Genomic DNA, 21,440 nt, shown 5'->3' on the forward strand with positions numbered 1-21,440 from the left:
TGTACTATGTCTGGCGCTATCCTCACAGGTATACGCGTTACACAACACAGGCAGTTTGTATAACGTAATCACATCTTAGATATATTTGCTTGTGTGTAAACATGTTTGATATCAATATCTCAACACGATGCCGCAATACAATATCCTTGAATTATTGATCAGCATTATAATACCTTCCGTTAGGGCCGTCTCCATTGGAAAATACTTCTAATCCTCGGCTGTCAATCAACTCCAGAGATCAGGGTCCGTGAGCCGTTAATGGCCCAAGCCGCGTGTAGGGACCGCCCACATTTGTACTCCGTCAACCGAGACAGTGTGGACAGGATTTTGTACGATCTAAAAAGGTATCCTACCTCATATGGCCGGCGATTATGGCTTTGACACAGTGCATATACATGTAGGATACAATTTACTTTACGGAATAACGGTTCTATGTCAGGATATCCTCACGCGGAGATCTCGTGCACTGCACGCGAATGGAAGGTGAGTTGACCATCTAACATTGACTACAAATTGTAACTTGTATATTGAAATGATTTGTGTATTGAATGATAAATAGGGGAAGGTATCGATTGTATACATGTTACCTGTAATATTGTGTGGTGTCTGTTTCATGTATGTAGGTAAAACTATATCTATTACAGAGATGGACAGGATACCTTACAGTATATTGGGGGGTTTATTATATATAACCAAAATAACGATATAGCTACTATAACGACAGGGGGGTGTTTCCCTATATCGACTTAATATTCAAAGGGTACATCATGAAAAAGTGCACTTTATAATTCAAGCTAAAGTGCCTTTATCTCGAATAAAGGAACGTTTTATGTTTAAATGACTTAAACAGGCGAAAATAAATGGCCGTCCGTGTAGAAAGGATGACAGTGAATAGCGTCGTACAGCATATACATTAGGGTATACATTTCACCTGTCATGTTGTGTCCTGTATAAGTATACGTCGGATGTATAAGGTATACCATTTAGACTTACTACTGTCACAACATTTACAGATAACCGTACATATTCAGGCACATATTGTACAGAGATATACGTGTAGATAAATCTGGAGTTCTCTATTAGTTCTAGAAATATTAACTTATATATCTGTCTGAAGGATAACAATTTACTGCGAGTTTAATATAATTTTATTAGACCATGTTGTGCTTTACCTGTTTGAGCAGAAAACATTTACGATATTTCACAAAAAAATACACGATTTGCATAGATATTTTTTTGTCAAAACGAATGGTTTCATGTATATCTTGTATAATTAGGATATTTTCATCCAAAAAAATGTCCTGGGGTGGTGGGAGGGGGAGGGGATCGGTCCTCTAAAACCTCGTGTTAACCTCGTTGGGAGGAAACATTGGGACCTGAAAAAATACACAATCAACTGTCTACATATTATAAATCAATAAATAAGCAAATTGTTTTTGGACATTGCTGTCAGTCTCTAAGGTATCCATCCTCGATATTCCAGGGGTTACTATCACTGCCGTTATTGCGATATTGATAAACAACCCTGGAATATCAAGGGTGTGAGGTGTCCGACCTGAATCCTCTGTCATATATTTTTTTATATGGCGTAGTATACACAGGGGGTTGTTTCTAATATACCAACCCACGAATATTTCGTGCGGAGTCCCTGTGATGCCGTGATATGAAGGGCCTAATGCACATCCAATGTAAGGTGTTTATATCGCCATGTGTACGTATAAACAGTATAGGTACCTGTGCTCTCCCGCAGACAGACAGTAATTATTTTATCGGCCTGTAATGATTTTGTCGGTGAATGCTCTCAGTCAGACATGTATAATGTTTTACAATTGTCCGTCTCTGGTCAGTCTTGACCAGTCTTGACATGGTCATTAGTTGATTGTTACCTCTTTGGACAGGTATATGTGTTTCCAGGTGCGAATCTGACAATATTTGTACCCGATACACTTATGTGTAATAATGTACATATACGGTTCGGTTTTATACTGGTACAGATATATATATCTAAATATGTGATCATTGGTAAAGTTCCTACATCGCTTCTCGTTGAAAGGTTTATATCCAATTACATATCACAGAAATGTGAAATTCACCCATATTTACTACAAAATTTGAAACTAAGGAATGGGAAGGAAAAAGTGGTAAGTTTCTTGTCTCCAGGCATTACAGTTTTTTAAGACTACATGAAATACCCGTTGACACAAAAAGCGGCGCTGGAAAATTTTATTCCATTTCCACAATTTTTTTACAAAAAGTATATTAATCGTTCTACTGAGAAAATACACATGTACTTAAAGTGGAAATGCTATCTTAGTATAAGGGAATACTTTAGATCAGAGATTTACCTGTATAAAATATACCTGGGTCCCCTGCGGCTACCTGACAGATATATACATATGTATATGTATGTGTATCGGTCCCCCATGCTGTTCGATTGGAAATCAGTGAAAAGCGTGGTGCGAAAATGCTTTGAATCATCTCAATGAAAGGGTTGCCATTTTTCTGTCGATAAGAGCGAAATTTTATTCCTTGAATGTTGAAACTGGAGAAACGTGAGATAGCACATAGAGGCGTACATAGGCGAGCTTGACTCATCGACCACACAATTATCTACATAATTCTTATGATAAAATACTCTACCGCATGAGACAAAAGGACCTAAGTCCACCATTATGTGAGAAAAATTTAAATTCAGTTGTTGGTATTTGTTGACTAATTTAGATATCCGTGCTTACACAGAAGACATTGAGATAATTACACGTACGGAAGAACGTAATAATTAATGAGGAATTTAAACGTATGTTATTATCACGTCGTGAAATGAAAAGAAAACGTATTTAAAATTTGAAAGTATTTTAATTGCCTTCATCATATTTCATTTAAAGTAGTACTTAGCACGCGTATACATGATTGGCTATATGAGGGATCTTTGAGGTTCTGCTGGTTGAACGTATGAAATAGTCACTGGTCATTACTAAATTATTGTCAATGGTGTTTCCAGATTTAGGACGTGGGAATTTTATGAACTCATTAAGCCTACGGATCCTTGTAAATCTCTCGTTAGCCGGTGGATTATCTCCGTCATTGTATGCAAGCTTCGATTGTTTTCTCAGGAAATCGATGACTTTAATCCCCAAGTAGCGATAAGGAAGATGTATATAATTCCTTTATATAGACTATACAACCCATGGGAAAGGCGACAAAGCCATCTGTCTCTCAGTAATAGAAAACTGCCTCGTCAGCATTGCGATCCGGTCCGTTCTCGGTTTACCGATTATACAACCTTTATTTCGAAGCGGTGTCTGATTTGCATTTTATTAGAAACATAAAACTCCACATATTATAGTCAACTACTGAAGTTTTATGTCGGTGAGTATATCCTGTTCCGGATGCAGTATATAGTATTGTCTTTGGTTTCAAGTTCAATCGTTATTGTGGACCAGCTGGTATTTTGTACCGAGATGTGCTGAGATATTGTCTTGTATTAGGTATGATGCATGTTGATAAATGTTTCTGGTTCCGACACCATGGATTGTGGAGCCGCGGTGGCCGAGTGGTCCATTCTCGATAGCCCAGGGGTTACTAGCCCTATCGCTGTCGTTTTAATATAACGACAGCGATAGTAAACCCTGTGCTATCGAGGATGGTGAGGGTATGGATTAAAATCTCTGGGCCCAACACCACGTGTACCAGTTTTAAATAGACGAGTGACATCCTCGAAACTCCATGGGTTATTATCATTGTCGTTACACCCACACTACGACAATATGATAAGAGTATCAATGTTGGACATTTGAGGGAACGGATTAAAATGTCTGTCCCGACTCCATTTTGTGCAATTTTGACGTCTAAAAAACTCGAGGAAGAGGGGGGAAAGGCAATTTATTATATCATGGGAATCGCTGTCGCATTATAAAATACATTAGCATACCATTGCTTCAAAATTGAGCAAATAGGATGAAAGTATGGTAAGACATTAAGTAATGTGTATATGCAATTAGTAAAAAGAAAATCATCCAGAGTGAAATGGTTTTAGGATTTTGAATTTTTTCTATTGTGATATTTGCAGTGTGTCGCAGTCTGTTTATTTTTGTATGACGGCATTAATGTCCCTTGTACCACAAGACACACGCTCCGTGGGAACTAACGAAAAGTTGAGTCAAATTTTAATACGATTAAAGTGATTTAATATTTAATCGAATTAAACAATTATTGTCGGATTAAAAAGTTAAAAGTATAAGTATCAAGTTTTAACCGACACAGCTTAATCCTTCAATAGATTAAATAGGATGTTCAGTTTGACCAGTTTTTCTCATGACTCTTTACAACGGATAAATCAGTCTTAAGACATCAGTTCCTTTGAAGTTAGCGTTTGTAAGTCCGATTATGTAAGTTATTATTATGCAGAGTCACATTAAACTTATATATTTCCAACTCTTTGTTCGAATGAGTCCGAGGTAACTTGGTATCCTTCTGAAGAATGCAATTGGTCCTGGGAGAATATCGATATTCAATATCGATTTCATAAATGTATGTTGCGCAGGGGTCTATTACTTTTAACAAATGTTTTAGAGGGTAATGTGGTATATGAAATCAATACACCGTAAAGGAAGGATGAAAGAGATAGTTAGATAAATATCAATCGATATTTTTTTACTGGTAGGATTCCTCTTGTGGGGTGACCTATTGTAGTTTGTTTGTTTGTTTGTTTGATTAATTAACGTCCTATTAACAGCTATGGTCATGTAAGGACGGCCTCCCATGTATGCGGTGTGTTGCGTGTATGTTGTGTGAGGTAAGTGTTTCGGGAGACTGCGGTATATTCAGTAGTCTTCCTATTGTAGTAGTTGGTGGCTAGCTATAGATTACTTAACAATATGACTCTGGCCCCTGCGCTGGACGGTCGGGACTAAACATAGGAAATAGAGTGAACTCATTAAAATCGCTACATAAACCATTAGATGGATTTTTACCAACCGTTGACAGCAGTCACAGCACCGACGGGTTCTTTTCTCATTCTGAGTTCATTCATTGCATCACCATTTTATTAGATGTACCTGCGAATGTTAATCAGTACCCAAATAAATTTCAATTAGATAATTAAGTCCTATATAGGTGGCAGGTGACTCGACTGAGTTGACAACCTACTGGCTATAGAAATGAGACACACAGGGGGTTGTGAAATCTAACACATCAGCTGACGGAATCGATTTCATTGTTATGTAAGTGACCAGACGAAACGATCCGGACAATACAGGACAATACATGGATTAGGACCGATGAATTCACTCCGATATTGCTATCGACATAATTAGTAATTATCTAGGCGGGTACTAATTAGACACGTGAAAGTCGCTGGCGTTACTAAATGGATTTTTATTATGTATACAAACTGAGAATAATGTATTCTAGACAAATAATTAACTGAATAGTGTCATATTCCAAGTTGGAAAAAAAATAGTTTATACGAAAATAAAAACATGTTTTCTATACTCCCTCCTTAGTCTAGAATGTCCAGCCCGAAAAGACTCACAAAACACTAAGTAAGAAAGGTACATTGAATAAGACTATATGTTATTTCCAATATTACGTTAGCATCAGTTTTAGTATAAAAAGGAACCGTCTAACAATTGCTTCATATGAAATACATTTACAGGTACTTTGGTTATTTTTGACATGGGCCACAACTATCATATGACATGTACGAAAGCAAACATATACACATGCAAATTCTGACATGAAATCTCGACTGTCAAAAGTCTCGTCTCACGGTTTGTTAACTCGGAAGCAATCTGATATGAACGAAAACATCCAATTCAAAGTAGCGACAAAACGACCTTGGAATACAAATTAAAATCACGTCGAATAGAATGTAAGCTTCCTTCATAAGTATTATTCATTTTAATATCATTCATCTCAAGTTTCAAGTAACATTCAAATTTGCATTAATTACCGTGCAGCTAATTAATGTGTATTTACTGGTTGGTATCTGTTTTGTATTTATTACTTTAGACGTTCAAGAGGGAAGTTAAAATTTTAATATGTTGTAAGATTGAAATCTGTTGTCGTATCCAGAAAATATATACGGACATTAATTATTAGGACTAGTCTATATGGTGGGCATTCTCGTGTCTCCATCGTGAAATGGAAGGGAAATTGGTGTTGCCCATGTCGGTTTCACATGGCTCTGATTTCAAATGGAAACTACATTTAGACATTTCAAAAAAAACTTTCTATTGTTCTTTTCGTAAGCCAGATTTCAAAAATGTCCTGTGTATTTCTTGTCCTAGAAAGACGTGTGCGACCATCAAATGTCTGCAATCTGGGTTAATATTATTCGCCTAAAAAGTTTTTAAAATCTATTGAATATAAAATGTAAATCTAATACCTTACAATTAATGTAGAAGTTACAACTACAATACTGAAAGTACGGAAAACGGAAAAGTACGACAGATTTTTTTTTATATAATATGTAAATTAAATGTATTCATGTTGTCAAGTGTGATAAATCTGTCAAGCTAACACGAACAATCCGATGTATTGTGTAAGGGAATCGGTGACAAACACGTATTAATACTGTGTCTCTTTTCAACAGTTCAACTTTACGTAAAATGTATATACATTGTACATGTACTTTAAACAAAGACGTAATATTGTCATTATTTGTCAAGTTGTATAGCAGATGATCCCTGTCGCTCTCGTAAAAATGTCAATCAATTGTATTGGAGATAGAGTTTGGTGTAAAACCAATCACAAACGCCGACGGATTTCAATTAGCTGGGTAACGACCTGGATGAAGTCTGTAAAGAACAAGATTGCGGATTTCTTTAAATGGACTGGAGTGACCACTCGACCCTGGGGTCAGCAATGGTCAGTGTGGCGTGTTAAATCTCTGTGGGAATGTTATCGGGCTGTTGTATTCATCTGGTTTATAAGTGTACAACGATAAACTCCCGATAATCTCGCCGATAGGTGGGAAATCATCAAGTATGTATTAAATTGGAACTGACAAATCCGATATGTTGTAAATAGTATAATAAAAGTCCTGAATGGACAGTGATAAGAGATCAAGCCACACAGGTTCATGAGCTTCAATTACATTTCACTTTCTATATAAAAACTTGGACTAATCACGGAATGGCGTCCAAATATAAAAAAAATAATCCGTGAACTTCACTGATATACTTCACTTGCGATAGCTATATCCATTTATTGTATTGGCAATAGTTATCTCCCTTAGTTGTCGTGATTACCTCCCTTGGCTGTCAGTGTCTGCCTCCCCTTGCAATACTTTAGGATGGGCAGAGATATAGTGTTTCTGGTAGACAATGCAATTAAACAGTATATAGAATGGTCTGAATAGATACAGAAAATACATAAATCTATTTTAGAATGTCTTGATAAGGTGTGCATATGAATATCAACACTTGAGTCTGTGATAACATAGGCTCAAATCAAATTGTATAATCTTTTAAAAATTCTACACATAGTTGTATTACAACGTCCGGTTTCCTTGGTAACAACCAGTTGCCGACAAATATTTTGATTTCCTGCAATAAAATCTGGCCACTGACCGCTTGTGGTCATCCAATGCAGGCTGTCGCACGCGATATTTGTCAAGATAATAACCTATATGGTCTATAAAATTTCTGAACCCCCTGGGTACAGGTTAATATTGTAACCAGCTGGCCACGGTTTGGGTCCATATGTGTCATATACAAGGTACATAACTACCAGTATCAGTTTTTATTTGGGACATAAAACTTCAAAGCAGATTCCATATTAGTGATAAAAATCAAATGATGCGGTCTGATGATTTGTGTATTCATGGTTATAAATTTCAAAGAATAATTATCCGACAACAATTTTCTGCTCCGGGTTAGAATGGCTTTTTACCCCGGGGCTTTAGCCATAGTAAATATTATATCCATGCGACAGATAGGGAGTTTTGGTATGAAACTTGATGTCAGTAATGGCGTTTGCAATAATAAACGTGTCGATATCATGTGCACCCACCCGTTAAACTTGGGTAAGTATGGCTGGGTTTTTATGCACTTAAATGTGTAAAATTACGTCGACTATTCTGCCGCCTGGAATATGTCAAAACCATTTTACGTTTTGTGAGTCAGTTAAATTGCTACATAATTGGCACAGTTCGAAAACGTCAAAATGCTGATGTTATATATAGCTACATCTGTTGCACTATTTATTAATACAAAACTATTATAACCGGGGCTGTGTCACACACAAAAATAATTACAGTATGTCAACAGATATATACTGTATTTAAAATAATGGACGGGGGATGTCAGGCACTCTTTCGTATGATTAAAGTCAATAAGTCGTGAGCAGACGACATGCATGCAGTGCGCCAGATCCGATAATGTCGGTGTTGGCGATTTCGTCCGGTCCATCTCGACGTTTCTTTGCAACATTTCCAATAAGTTCCATTGGTCCAATAAAACTTAGATACTTGTTTTGGAATGCTTTTCAAGTCCGGAAGGTCAAAGGTTAAGGTCACAAAGGTTACAGTTACTTTCACTATCTAACCACCCCCCTCCCTTTATCCCTATACTTTCGTTATCACCAGCTGCACGTGTCAAGTTGGCACAGCTGTGTGTGACAAGACAACCTACCTGGAACGTTTTTACCTGTGTGTCTGATCATCTACGTCACATACAGGTACAGTCGCCGGTAAATCAATTCTGTCTGACGATCTCAGACAAGTGATGTACACAAGTTGCGATGAACGTCCATGTGGTGTCATGATGCTAATTTTTTTACGACCATTGCCTTGTACTGTTTTTAATTAAGGTTCTATCACATTGATCGAGATAGTCAATATGAAAAAAATGTCATAATTCACACTTCGCCGTCAACTATTCACCATAATTTAATATTGCATCAGCAAAATGAAGAATGGTATAGTTGCATGGCTTTAGGATCTGTTTACCTTTCTGCTTTAGAATTGTGTTGGCGCAACAATCTTAATTTGAGTTTAATAATGTCATTCTTCAAATAAAGATTTTTTGTAGTGTTATTCGTGTTTGATAAATATTTTTGAGCGAAAATATTTCTTATGATAGCGGATTTCCCTTTATAAAACAAATTGTCCTTCATTCAATATTTATTCTTCGACAGTGATAACCAACAAAAAGTAATACTGCACTATTTGATTATAACCCCCATGGGATTTGAAATCACTTACCAGAGCAGAGTAACTAAAATAAACATACACCATATTACGACCTAGTTAAGACTTTGAGACGGTACCATCACCCCCATTCCGTTGTCACTTGACGTGAAAGTGTTCTGTCCATATCGAAGCGATTCGCCCGCGCTGACGATTATTGAAATGATTTCTGTATCTCACTTAATCTAAACAGATACTTCAGAACCGTGGATGTGCTTTATACCGAAGCCTGCGGATTTTCCATGGCTCTCTCGACGTCTCTATACCGGAAATCTGATAATCTCCTGGAATTGCGACAAGTATTTCTTGTCAATTTATCTAGATTTTTTGCGGGATTTTGTTAAAGGTCAATATGGGGTTTTCGTCCCGTCGTCTTTGAAGGTTTAATGGTTGATAAAGCTTGCGTCTTCCTCGAACCACTTCAATACAAATCCAGATATGTGTTTTGTAGATGGCTGATTTATCTCTCATAAATAGGCTAGGGATTTTGGTATGGTTTTACATTGCTTGTTGTCCCATATATTTAACATCTAATCTCAGCTCTCCCAATATATAGCTCGATATTAACAATAGAAATGCAGAACTTGGACACTTAACAGCCTCGATAGCGAAATTTCAGGTTTCTTTCAGCATTCAAAGATGAACTGGTACGAAATATTTTGTCTAATCGATGATGTACGCCCTTCGAATCAACCATCTTAAGTTATAATTTATTTGAGACAGCCTTTAGCATAACCATTCGTAAAATATGTAAATGGATTTTAGTGTGTTTCAAAATGATTTTATAACCTTAAGTTAGATGGATGCCAGGGTTTGGAACATAGGTACGTCCCTCTTACACCATGCATGCAGCCTCTGATCGCAGGAGGTCTCTTTCGGTTCTTTCACCCGATCGCTTTCATTTTGTCCCATTCAATTTGCTCCGTTCATTCTCCAAACTCATTCATACATATTTAATAGGTGCCTATGCACACAAGCATGTAAAGGTATACAATATGTTAATGATATTGAGACAGCCTCGCTACCATCGGTGCAACCAACAACAGCTGTACATATCATCCGCCATGGCTGACAACACCCATGGACTTAATATTTTGATACATAACAATATATTTCCCATTGTTTAAACTCAATCACAGTTGTTTAAATTCGGAGGAAAGACATTTCTATAGATTTCACAAGTCATATTTTACAGTTGGTAAAATGATAAACCGGGACATTTGATTGGATGTACAAAGTCGTAATTAGGACATTGTTGGTCGTATGATGAAGATGTCCAAACATTCTACTCATGAAAACCTACACCTTCAGGTTGCGAGTTCGAATGATTCGGAATCCCACTTGAGGACAATTGCCATGTACATATGTACAGTCCCAAGGACAGTGGTTTGTCTCCTTGTATTTTCCTTCATCTGGCTTGTTCCCAAATGACTACCTGCTAACATGACATTTATCATAATGAACTATATGTTACGGTCTCAACAATTAGATTTATCCAAAATTGTACACATTAATGATTTCATAAATAAATTACTTCACTAAAAATTATTGACAAAATGTTCATTTGTTGCCTTCTTACTCCCTGCCATTCAACAGGAAGCCTGTCACACTTTTAAGTGTGCGTGCAGTCGTTTACTTAGCCGCATGTTGTCGTGCGTGCAGACGCATATTGGCGTGACACACGTTCTGAATGTCATATTCACTGAATCTGTCTACTCTCTATAAATCCAACATCTTTATCAACTCATCCTTTCTGTGTCGCATGTTAAAATGCATAAAGTCAACAGTGTCAGTATTGTCAACATGTGTTGTAAATAATTGTCCATACGACATGGCCATTGTATTTGGAAATATGTCATTATCGATTTCGATGTTATCTGTTTTGGCATTGTACGCCGACTGGTTCGCACCTCGTTCCAGTATTGTTTTAGCCCGATGGACATTGTAGGCTTTCTAGATTGGATCCCTAAGGTCACATTCTTATTTGTAGACTATAAATTAGAAATAGCGTACTCTGAAATTTTACCCCCGGGGTAAACCAAACCCATTAGGACTTGTTGCATTCAATTAAAACAGTATGTTGGATTTTATTTTACCCAAAGGCAATTCTGATCAGACTCTTAGACAATAAATTACTTATAGCGAACTTCAGACTTATAAAAACCAATCGGTAAGGCGCTTGCATTTTAAGCGTTGCAGCAAGAGTCTGAAAGACATAGACAAGGCTGCAGGGTCTGGTACCTAGCAATGTTTGACACGATTGTGAGTGACAGTTGGACACACTTTTATGGCCATTATTATGTATATATACAACCAGAGATGGTAGGCACTCCATCATTTTAACTTCGAACGCACGAGTTAACACACAAACTGTACACCGTCTTAAGTCAAGGATTTTAATTGTGTTGTCTTATGAATGAAAACCATCATGGCGAGAAATAAGAAAAATGGTAAGCAATTTTTCTTTATTATATTACTCTGTATAATAGTTTGCAATTATTTTCGTCTTGAATCCTTTGCTTTCACTACCGAATTTTGACCCTGACAATAGCTTTAGACTGTACATTTTAATGACGGTAATACCATTTCAAAATCAACTTCATTACAGTTTAGTATAAAATATTAATCGGTGGTTAAGGCTTCAGTAATTTAATTTTATTTAGAAAATTCTTTAAAAAAATTCTTTAATAAATCTCCTCTAAGCTCTATTAGATATTAAAATTTAGACCTAAAGAAATCAAGGTCACTTTGTTTATGAGCAACTTAAAAGTTTATCTAAACAGAACAGTTATGCTAATGATTTTTGAAAAAAAAATACATTAAATGAAATCAATAAATTGTGCTATTTATAATTTGCCGTCACAAACAAGGTAAACTTTAGTATTTAACTTAAAACTTTTACTAAATCTTAATCAGTTCACTAATTAGGTCATGTTGGTAATTGGTATCTACAATGTCAAACGCTCTTATAATAGATATGTATTGTTTAGTAATACCATTTCGTTGTACACAAGGATGTCTTTATGAAAATAAATGTTTGTTTTGATTGAATTCCCGCTATCGAAATATCTTCTAGAGAACAATACAATGTATTATGATCGGCTTAATGTGTTAGACAGAACAACACATTTACTTTAAACCTGCGAAGGTAGGTTAATATAGTGCACATTTGCTGTTGCACTGTATTTGTACTGTAATTTGACAGGAAATGCAAGCGGAAATATGATAAATTTAGATTTAATTTCAAATGCACTTTGTGGAAAGTCTTGCGTCATAGAGTCGTACAGAATAATAGTGGGCATGGGACTGGAATAAAACTTCCGGAAATAAAATGAAAGTAATTAAAGGTTCTAAGCGCTGTGTATTGTACAGCAGTGAGTAATTAATTGTACATTATACAATTAATGAATTAAATGTGAACCTTTTGACGTTTTGTCTGGCCGGAGTCTGGTTCCGGCGTTCTTTCCACATTAAGAAAGTCTATGAACTCCTTAGTTTATGAACTAAACCTGGCGTATAATATGTAATTAACATTTCTAGTATATTTTTATCATGCATGAAGGCTTATATATATATTATTCAGATGATAATTAATCCAAAACTAAATAAATATCTCGACAGATAGACAATAATCCATTGTTCTCCAGATATTTTTTTATTATTTCATCATTTCCATAATTATATATCTCAGTACTTTTATACCTACCATAAAACAATAAAGTCTACAGTTCGCGTGCCACTAGGTGTCATTCGCGTCACATGACGCTTGACAGATCGGTGAGGGGTGTAAATTCTTGCGCATCACGTGACGTCTCTCACCTGTAAGGTCAGCTACCTCAACACGCATGCGTAAAAAACACGTGCTTTGGTTTAGGAGAGTTTCCTTCTTTGCAATTTAAGGTCTTTCGTCAATTCTTATTTTTTGAAACCAGTTTTTTACTACATGGATCAAGGTTCCCTGTTGAATCATCTATACACGATGTACATCTATCCGTTTGAGGGATGACAATTCTTTATATTTAGGCGAACCGCTCGAAATAATCATAGCAAGCGTAACTTTAGGCTGTTCGGTAAAATTCTTTTTAAAAGATGAAAAAAAGATTAATAAATCACAAAATGACATCAAAGGGATGTTTAAACTCGCAATGGAAAAGCCTTCGGGATATAAAGCTTAAATTTGACAATGCTTTTAGATAAAAAGATTTAAAACATAAGTTCATTTGTCTTCAGGGGGCAGGTGTTTCTGAACTTCACCGATGATTTTGGTGGTTTTGATATAGGCTAGTATACCTACGGCCATGATAAGCGATAGGAAGATAATTTCAAGTGATCCAAGAAAAATATACGACGCACGTAAACGCGTGGTTAAAATTCTGTATTGACCCCGGGGATGTATAACTTGTCGTAATGTCAGTAATATCACCAAAACATCTCGGTTTTACCTTCAGCGTCTCGGTATTTACATGTAACTCGATCAGTGACTAGAAAGTACGAGATGGGACATCACTTATGTATCTTATCAGTCCCGCCATTACAACTCGACTGTTCACTCTTGCTTGTCTATATACCATATTGCTCTTAATAACTTTTTACTTATTTCACTTCTCCTTGTAGATCAATTATCGATTTCCGTGCCATCCGCAGGTTTCGTCTAATGTGCGATATAAATCGAGCACACGCATGATACAGGAAATGCTTAAAACGTTCTAATGCATAAAACGACAGCCTATCCAGGATACGGAATATGTTTTTATTGTAAAAAGCTCTTTTGAGATATAGCTAGGTTTGATCCCAGGATACAAGTCATAATCATAATGTTTTACATACCGGTAAAACGATAATTATGATACATCGTACGGGGCATCGCCAATCAACAAAAAACCCGTTACTTTATGAGTAAAATCAAAATTATACGCACGTGTCATTATTCCAACCCATGTGCATTATCCGTCAATGTCGGATATACCTGTTTATTATAGCTACCAAGGACTCGGATAATTATATAGCCACACCAATATATCTGTCTACCCCACCAGAAGAGCGTTTGCATTATGTATCGATGGGCGGGACTGGTGCTCCGGTTACCCTTTGTAAACGTTCCGCCCTCGGATAGTGATCCGATAGAGGTCGTTTTTGCCCTGGTACCCCGTGGTACATCTGGAGGCGTCTGGTACTTTCCACGAGTTAACGGAACGAACTTGTCTAAATAACACTTACAATGCAGTCCCCGCATTTGTTTACAAATCAAACTTATTCACGTGACAATTACCTGGGATAAAAAACGGATCATATGTTTTCTCGGTCATCCGCTCACACGATTTATTTTCAGTTTGTTCTGAGCAAATATTCGTCTAAATCCGGATAATCTTGACGGTATGATATACAAAAATATAACGATCATTTTGTTCTGGACAAACATTGTCCTTTTCCTACCTATATAAACCCTGACTGGCATTGTGAACATTTTCTAAATTAACGCAACAGCTAACACATTTTATTTTTATTTTTTTTCTGTTGACAATTTTTCATAATAAATGGTATCCTTCTCTTCACGAAGAAAATAAACAGCAATGGTCATTCATTGTTTGACCGTTGTGAAGGTCAGTTAAGGCCAGAGATATGTCCGTGGTCAATAGCCTTGTTTCCGGTGGTCAGCTTGCTAATTAGGTCACTGACGGACGAGAGTTGATGACAAGATGGATGACCATCCTTCCTGTTCGTGTGTCAAATTTATTGCCTGTCAAATGAGCGTTTTTACAGGTAGATATGTAGAGGAAATATGGCTTATCTAGGCAAGATGTGTTTACAGGTAAAACCGACAGGTAAAAAAGATGTACAGACATCCTACCCGACCAGTCCTGTCAAATAATGACGAATCATTCCATGGAGCTTATCGCAGGAAGTGAAAACGTCCAACGCTTTTGTCCACAAAACACCACAGTTGACAAGTGGCTCTCGATCGTTTTGTAAATATCAACAGGACTTAAATACGTAATATCATACAATCTCTCGGTAGAAACAGCATACTTCCGTGGCAAAGTTGAGCGTCAGTGTTTCTAGACATAATTTTTCCTAATCTGTCTGTGCTATATATGAATAAAAAAGAGTTTCAAATGCTTCAAACGATCATAGGCGATACAATAAGAAATAAAATAGTTTTAGAAAAATTTGAAATTAATTTTGTCACAAGATCCGACAATGTGAGGAGAGGTTAATATTTGTATTATATGATAAATGTACGTATTCACAGCAAGATGATACTGCTCCTCCCAGTACATCCATTGTACGGGTACAGTATACCCAATTGTTTAGTTTAGTGTTTTGTTGCAAGGTCCGGCGAGACAATCTTCTAGAAAGAATACTGACTTACACCTCAAGAACAATCTAACACGGAAATATTCAGTTTGTTTTGTGTCTTTTCGTAGCCAGAAAATGTACTGAAAAAAATCCATGGGAAAATATTTTCAATTTAGCTAATAACACGAAAGTAGTTATGTAGCCGAAAATACTTTAGGGCTAGCCTTAGTCTCCGTGAAGGGGTCACATGAGTCTAAATTAGACCCTCCGATCCGACTCGCCTAATATTTCCAGGTCAACGACTTCATTTTGATACGATGCTTTGTCTGTGCCCTATATGTCAATCGCAAGGTGTGTTTACCAGTACACAATAACAATTAAATCCCATCGTATTGTTTCTACATCAGCAATGGGAAAATGTTTGCACTTTTACGGCCCGTTCGATATCGCCGCCATCGTTAACGGTGTCATTGATCACGTCTAATAGATTGCGCGGAGGATACTTCCGGTCCACGAGCCGATGGACTGATATGTGGTTCATTAAAACAATGTCATAGCAATATACATACATTATATATTATATTTTATGATTGGGGCACAGATTATTTGTTTCAGTACAGTCGGGTTTGATTCAGGTTTAATTATCACTCGCTCTCATATATAAAATTAAATGTAGTATAAAATCTTATAAAACAAACAAATAGAGAGCTGGTCCTTTAACACTTAATATAGCCATAAAATGTATATATTACGGTTGCGCTATTCATCCCTTGATGACGATACACCCTTTAGCTTCCTGGCCCCGAGACGTTGCTTCTTCTTGGCCTCGAGACCCTTTCTGCCCCCGGGACCTCTTCCCTACTCTATACCATAGTTCGTTAGATAGTTCCAAGTTGAGTAATGATATGTCTACTGGCTTGTAAATGCAGTGATAATACATTGTCTGGTGCGTGTTTTAAAAGGAAGTATTTGCGTAGGCGAGTTTGTGTTCTATGTATATGTATACTGTGAGATCACACGAATAAAGGCATGTGTTGAGTAATGACAAGATGAATAAATCCACTGTTCAGTTTGTCTTTAAAAGTTTTATTCAGTAGAAGTCATCAATCGTGAATTGGCTAAAGCTAACAAATCGACCCTCTTTTCAGGCTAGATTATATAGACGACATCGTAGTTGAGTCAAAACCTAATAAAGTCGGCGAGATTGTCGTTATAAAATTGTTAGATTTGCGAGACGATTCACTGCTCCTATACTACCCTACTATTACAAGACTCAGTGGCGCTATGCTTGCTCTTAAGATTTAAAAAGTCATTCGAGTTCTCAACAAAAGGCGATGGGAAATCAGCCATCCCTGTGTCACACCAGTAGAACGATCAAACGGCCGAGCGTTAATGCTTCAATCATTGAGTCGTCAACTATACTTGTGACAGTCGTTCATTTCACGACTAATATCTTGTCGTTTTAAAAGCAATTAACAAAAGTCAAACGGCAATTTTACTATTGAATGATTTTAAAACAGGCTTTGAGTCGAGTTAAATCGTGTTTTGTTGAAAAGGAATTCTGAAAGAACAATTACAATATTTTTAAACAATATTTGTGAAAATATCTTAGATTTAGATTCAAGTTGACGAAACTTTTTAAATGTCCACGTTGATGTATTATGTTACTAAATAAACAGTATTTGGTATAAACCATTGGGAGTGTTATCTTGAGCTTACTGGACGGTACTGTCTGTGGTATTGTCACCAGCCATTTTACAGATGAAGAAACAGCACTTGGCTTGATTTACATCTGTACAATGTGAGGTGTAGGCATGAACTCTAATTAAAGTGCTCTAACGAGCGACCGGGTATAGGCTCTACTGTACATTATATATACATACCCACAGTGGCGAACGATAGGCCACTTGGGCTCTGACAGTCGAGCCGTACACACGGGTATTAACACAAGGGTATTAGCACAGGGACTTAACAAAAGGACATGTATGATTTAACAGGTAAGCCGGTGTCGCCAGTATATTTCTTGTGGTGAAATATTTGTGCTCGGATATGAAAGTTTTGGCTTTACTTTTTTGTAAACCGAACTGATCAATATTCATGAATGGCTTGTGCATGTACTGATCGGCTGTTGTCTCTATATTGAACGGGAGGTGTCGTTCCGGAGATAGAATACACCGCATATAGTTTTTTTATTGGAATATACAGTACAGTAATTTTTTTAAAATTCTCCATAAACAAATTAGATGCTTTAATCAATAGTATATATATATGTTATTAATATGTGTAATTAAGACTTACATTTGCTATTTTTAGAAATACTTATTGAGTTATCTTTATATTTTCCAGGTTTCCAAGTCACAAAAATGTTTCGCTGGTTGAAGGACAAGAAAAAACAGCCAAGAAAGTCGAGTGATAAAGAAAAGTCCCTAGAGGATGATTATGGGTTCAGAAAAGGTCAGACTAGAAATCCAACGGACGCTTTACCCGAGTTTCTCACGGATTACGGATTCAACAACGGGACATGTATGCGGATCTCAACGGATATCGTGAGACCAGTTACGTGTCTGAAAGTTCCCGCGAGAGTTCCAATAAACGGTTCCCAGTCGGACCCAGCCTACCATATATACGAGGAGATCGTTGACCTCCCGGATTTACCCTTGTCTGCCGTTGACAATAACAACGTACTTTCTCAAAATAATGGTGCTTTTAATCAGAATTCATGGAGTTCGATTTCTTTACAAAATCAGACAAATGTGATTTCGTTGGAAGGACATTTACGAAATAGGTCCAACTCAAAAGATTCTTCCGATGGATTTTTACCCAAAAAGTCAAATGTCAATGCAACTGAAGGACCATACATGATTGTTCCGATAGTGTGCAAGACAGACGAGCAATCGGACTCAAAGGAATGTAAATGTGATGTGCCAATTTCTACCGATAGATTCACGTGCACGTGCAAGTGCCGGAAACAGTTTAAAAAGACAGAATCGAACTACAGTGAGCCATGGGATAGTAGTGAAAGTTCGTGTTCTGTCCGGTTCGTGAGTCGAAAAAACTCATCACGTGCCAGTAAGACAAATTCACAGACACAACGACGCGACAGCACGCGCTCCTACGTCACATCCGCTTCTAGCGAGTGCAGTTCAAGTTCTAACCAAAGTTCAATAGCTTCCAGGTCGTCCGGACCGGATGTGGACGGAAACGATACTTGTTGTGAGTACGATATGAGTACGTCAAGTGAATCTGACATTGGTGAGGAATACCGTGCCTACTTGGACAAAGTACAACAAAACTTGATTCTCAAGGAACAGGTGCGTAACATCATTCATTCTCTCAGCAATAGCGGCAATGTTACTGAGGACAGTTCTAATACCCTGGAGCGAAGTTCGGACGTGGAATCCATCCGGACTGTATCCAGTCTGTCAGGACGTTCTTCACAACCCACACTCAGCACCGGGGAAGTATCCGACCCGGATGTGCTTGCTGACCAATCGGAATCCGACGACAGTAGCGGGTATTTTGAATATTCCGAGGAAAGAAACGGAAATAGTTGTTCAGATGATGCTGCACATGTGCAGAAATATACAAATACAGAATCTCGTAAACATTATCATCACAAACATAGATCTCGTGATAAAATGACGAGACAGCATTCCATATTGGAAGACACGGAGATGTACCTTTTACCTTCAAGTAAGAAAGACTCCGAATGTGATAACGTCAGAGTGTACCGATCGCCTTTACTACTTCCGCCAAAACAGACCGTCATCTACCAGGATCCTAATCGATCTAAAACCCGAAACGGAAACAGACTTCTAGGAGATCTGATCCGGATGAACTATGACAAACAACACATGGTGCGAGTGTGACTTTAAAAAACAATATGAATACCGAATTTTCGTTTTGTAAATTTTTCATTATCGTCCTACAAACAATTATTAGCACTGCTGCAGTGCAATTGAGCGATTTACATAGATTTGTATTTATTGTTTATTTTTTTTAAAGTTTCCAAACTTTTCCAAATTTATCGACAAAAGAAAGTGATAATTTCAAATTATTGTCAAAACGAAAAAGGTTACATATATAATTTTGATTGTATATGGTTCTTGTAAAGAACATCTGGAAAGATATCTTGGTGAAAACTAGTCTACAACATGTGTGTTACACTGTAATCACGAAATTCCTAATTGTATGAAATACAATCACATTAATTGTCTTTAAGACATTCATTTCCAATTCGCTCAAATAGAGGATTGTGTTTAATCCCGCGGCGGTGCTTACTAAATGCGTCATATTTATGCCTACAAAAGCGCGTGTGAGAAAGAGAATATCAAATTTGTGTGCATGGTCAAGAAAATGATAGTATATATGAATGAGAGTTGATTAAATGATATACGTAAAATATGTTGTTAACGTTATATATTAAATATGTGTATATGACCATGCAATAATGAAAAGTTTAACGCCATGGAAAAATTAAAGAAGAAAATATAATGAATATTATGTGTGTTTGTTTTGCTCTGTGATTTTAACTTCATCTTTCAACGTGTACCTTAACGAAGGCATTATTCTAACAACTTTTAAGATGATTTAGAGATAAACCTCCCAGGGCAATATCTTTTAAATGAAGATTACAAACGAGTCTGTGATTATATCTTTCGCAAGTAGAGAACATAATAGTTAATAGCGCAAAACCAGGCAACTCGACAATGTATCGTTTCATATTTATTTAAACGTCCGTAATTTTGAATTACCACTGATCCGGACCAGGGGAGATCTTGATTTACATGATATCTTCACACATAGACTGACAACATCAATGCGACTCTGATCAGCAGATTATCGCTCTGTGAGAAAATGTTGACATAGTAAATATCACACTCGGTGTTTATTTTTTTTCTGTCATTTTAATCACAGGGTATTGAAACCGTAATACTATAGATAATATAATTTCAACATATGGTGGAATCTTACCCCTGTGCTAATCTACAACTACCTTTAGTTTACAACCCCATAAACTAATCACGTTGGTTCATTATCTAATTTAAAAAGGGACAATTTATTCTGACCTTGCATTACATTTAGAATTGAAACCGATTCTAATGAATCTAGTTGAACAGTTGATATCGCTGTGACCTGCATGCAAATATTCAGTGCGACCTGTTTGCGTAGAATTTATCAATATTTCCCCATACTGGTTTAGTGGGGAAATGGTTTCACTCAATGGTCCTTGAAATTGGTCTTTCGAATATGTCCTTGAAATTACTTTCGATTTATGACAAGTTCTTGATCTTAGTTAAGATGCATAATAATTATGTAAATGTACATATCAATCGGCATGATTTGTGATCAAGTTTTACCTTTTTTGATAATTCCTTGAACTGTCGGTTTTTCATATTAGAAATTCTGAAGCATGGTATGTTCCTGTATCTGAATTAAGAACCAAAATCAATACGACAACATGGTTCGCATAATCTAAACACCTTACTGACTAACTCTACAGTACAACATGCCGTATTGATACAAAAGTGCACGTGCAGGTTACGTAACCAGAGCAGCTGGCTGGACGATCAATACAATAAGACAGATTTTATGGTCTCTAGATCACAAATATGCGGTTCGGGGTAATAAATAGGCTGTACAATTAAAGTCTTAATTAAAATCAGCGACAGTAGTTAATATTTTATGGTTGACTGAATGTTATTCCAAGTCTGCCTGGTTCTAGGTGCTTGTAGTTTCTCTACCCATAAAAAGACACTTAAATATACTGATATTGGAATGGAGTTTAACATGATAATGTAACCAGCTTGCCATTTATTAATTTATTAACCAAAATCTGTTTAAAAATAAAAATTACACGATGAAATTGTGTTATTTAGGCTTGTGTTGGGTGAATCAAACAAATACAACAAAATCAAAACAAATTCTTATACCGGCAAGCAGTAAGGAC

General features: G+C 36.7%; 1 protein-coding gene across 2 annotated transcripts; it reads left to right on the forward strand.

Annotated features, from left to right (window-relative positions):
- The first annotated feature begins 300 nt into the window (after positions 1-300).
- LOC138317348 (uncharacterized) lies at positions 301-19,990 on the forward strand. Of its 2 annotated transcripts, none has more exons than XM_069258950.1 (2): positions 301-483; positions 17,837-19,990. In XM_069258950.1, exons 1-2 carry the CDS (start codon positions 477-479, stop codon positions 19,357-19,359), a joined length of 1,530 nt encoding a protein of 509 aa, XP_069115051.1. In that variant the 5' UTR covers positions 301-476; the 3' UTR covers positions 19,360-19,990. The 2 variants fall into 2 exon arrangements, with proteins under 2 accessions (XP_069115051.1, XP_069115050.1); XM_069258949.1 differs by lacking the exon at positions 301-483 and adding an exon at positions 17,316-17,487.
- The last annotated feature ends 1,450 nt before the right edge of the window (positions 19,991-21,440 follow it).

The sequence above is a fragment of the Argopecten irradians genome, chromosome 3, assembly GCF_041381155.1.
Source record: "Argopecten irradians isolate NY chromosome 3, Ai_NY, whole genome shotgun sequence".
NCBI lineage: Eukaryota > Metazoa > Mollusca > Bivalvia > Pectinida > Pectinidae > Argopecten > Argopecten irradians.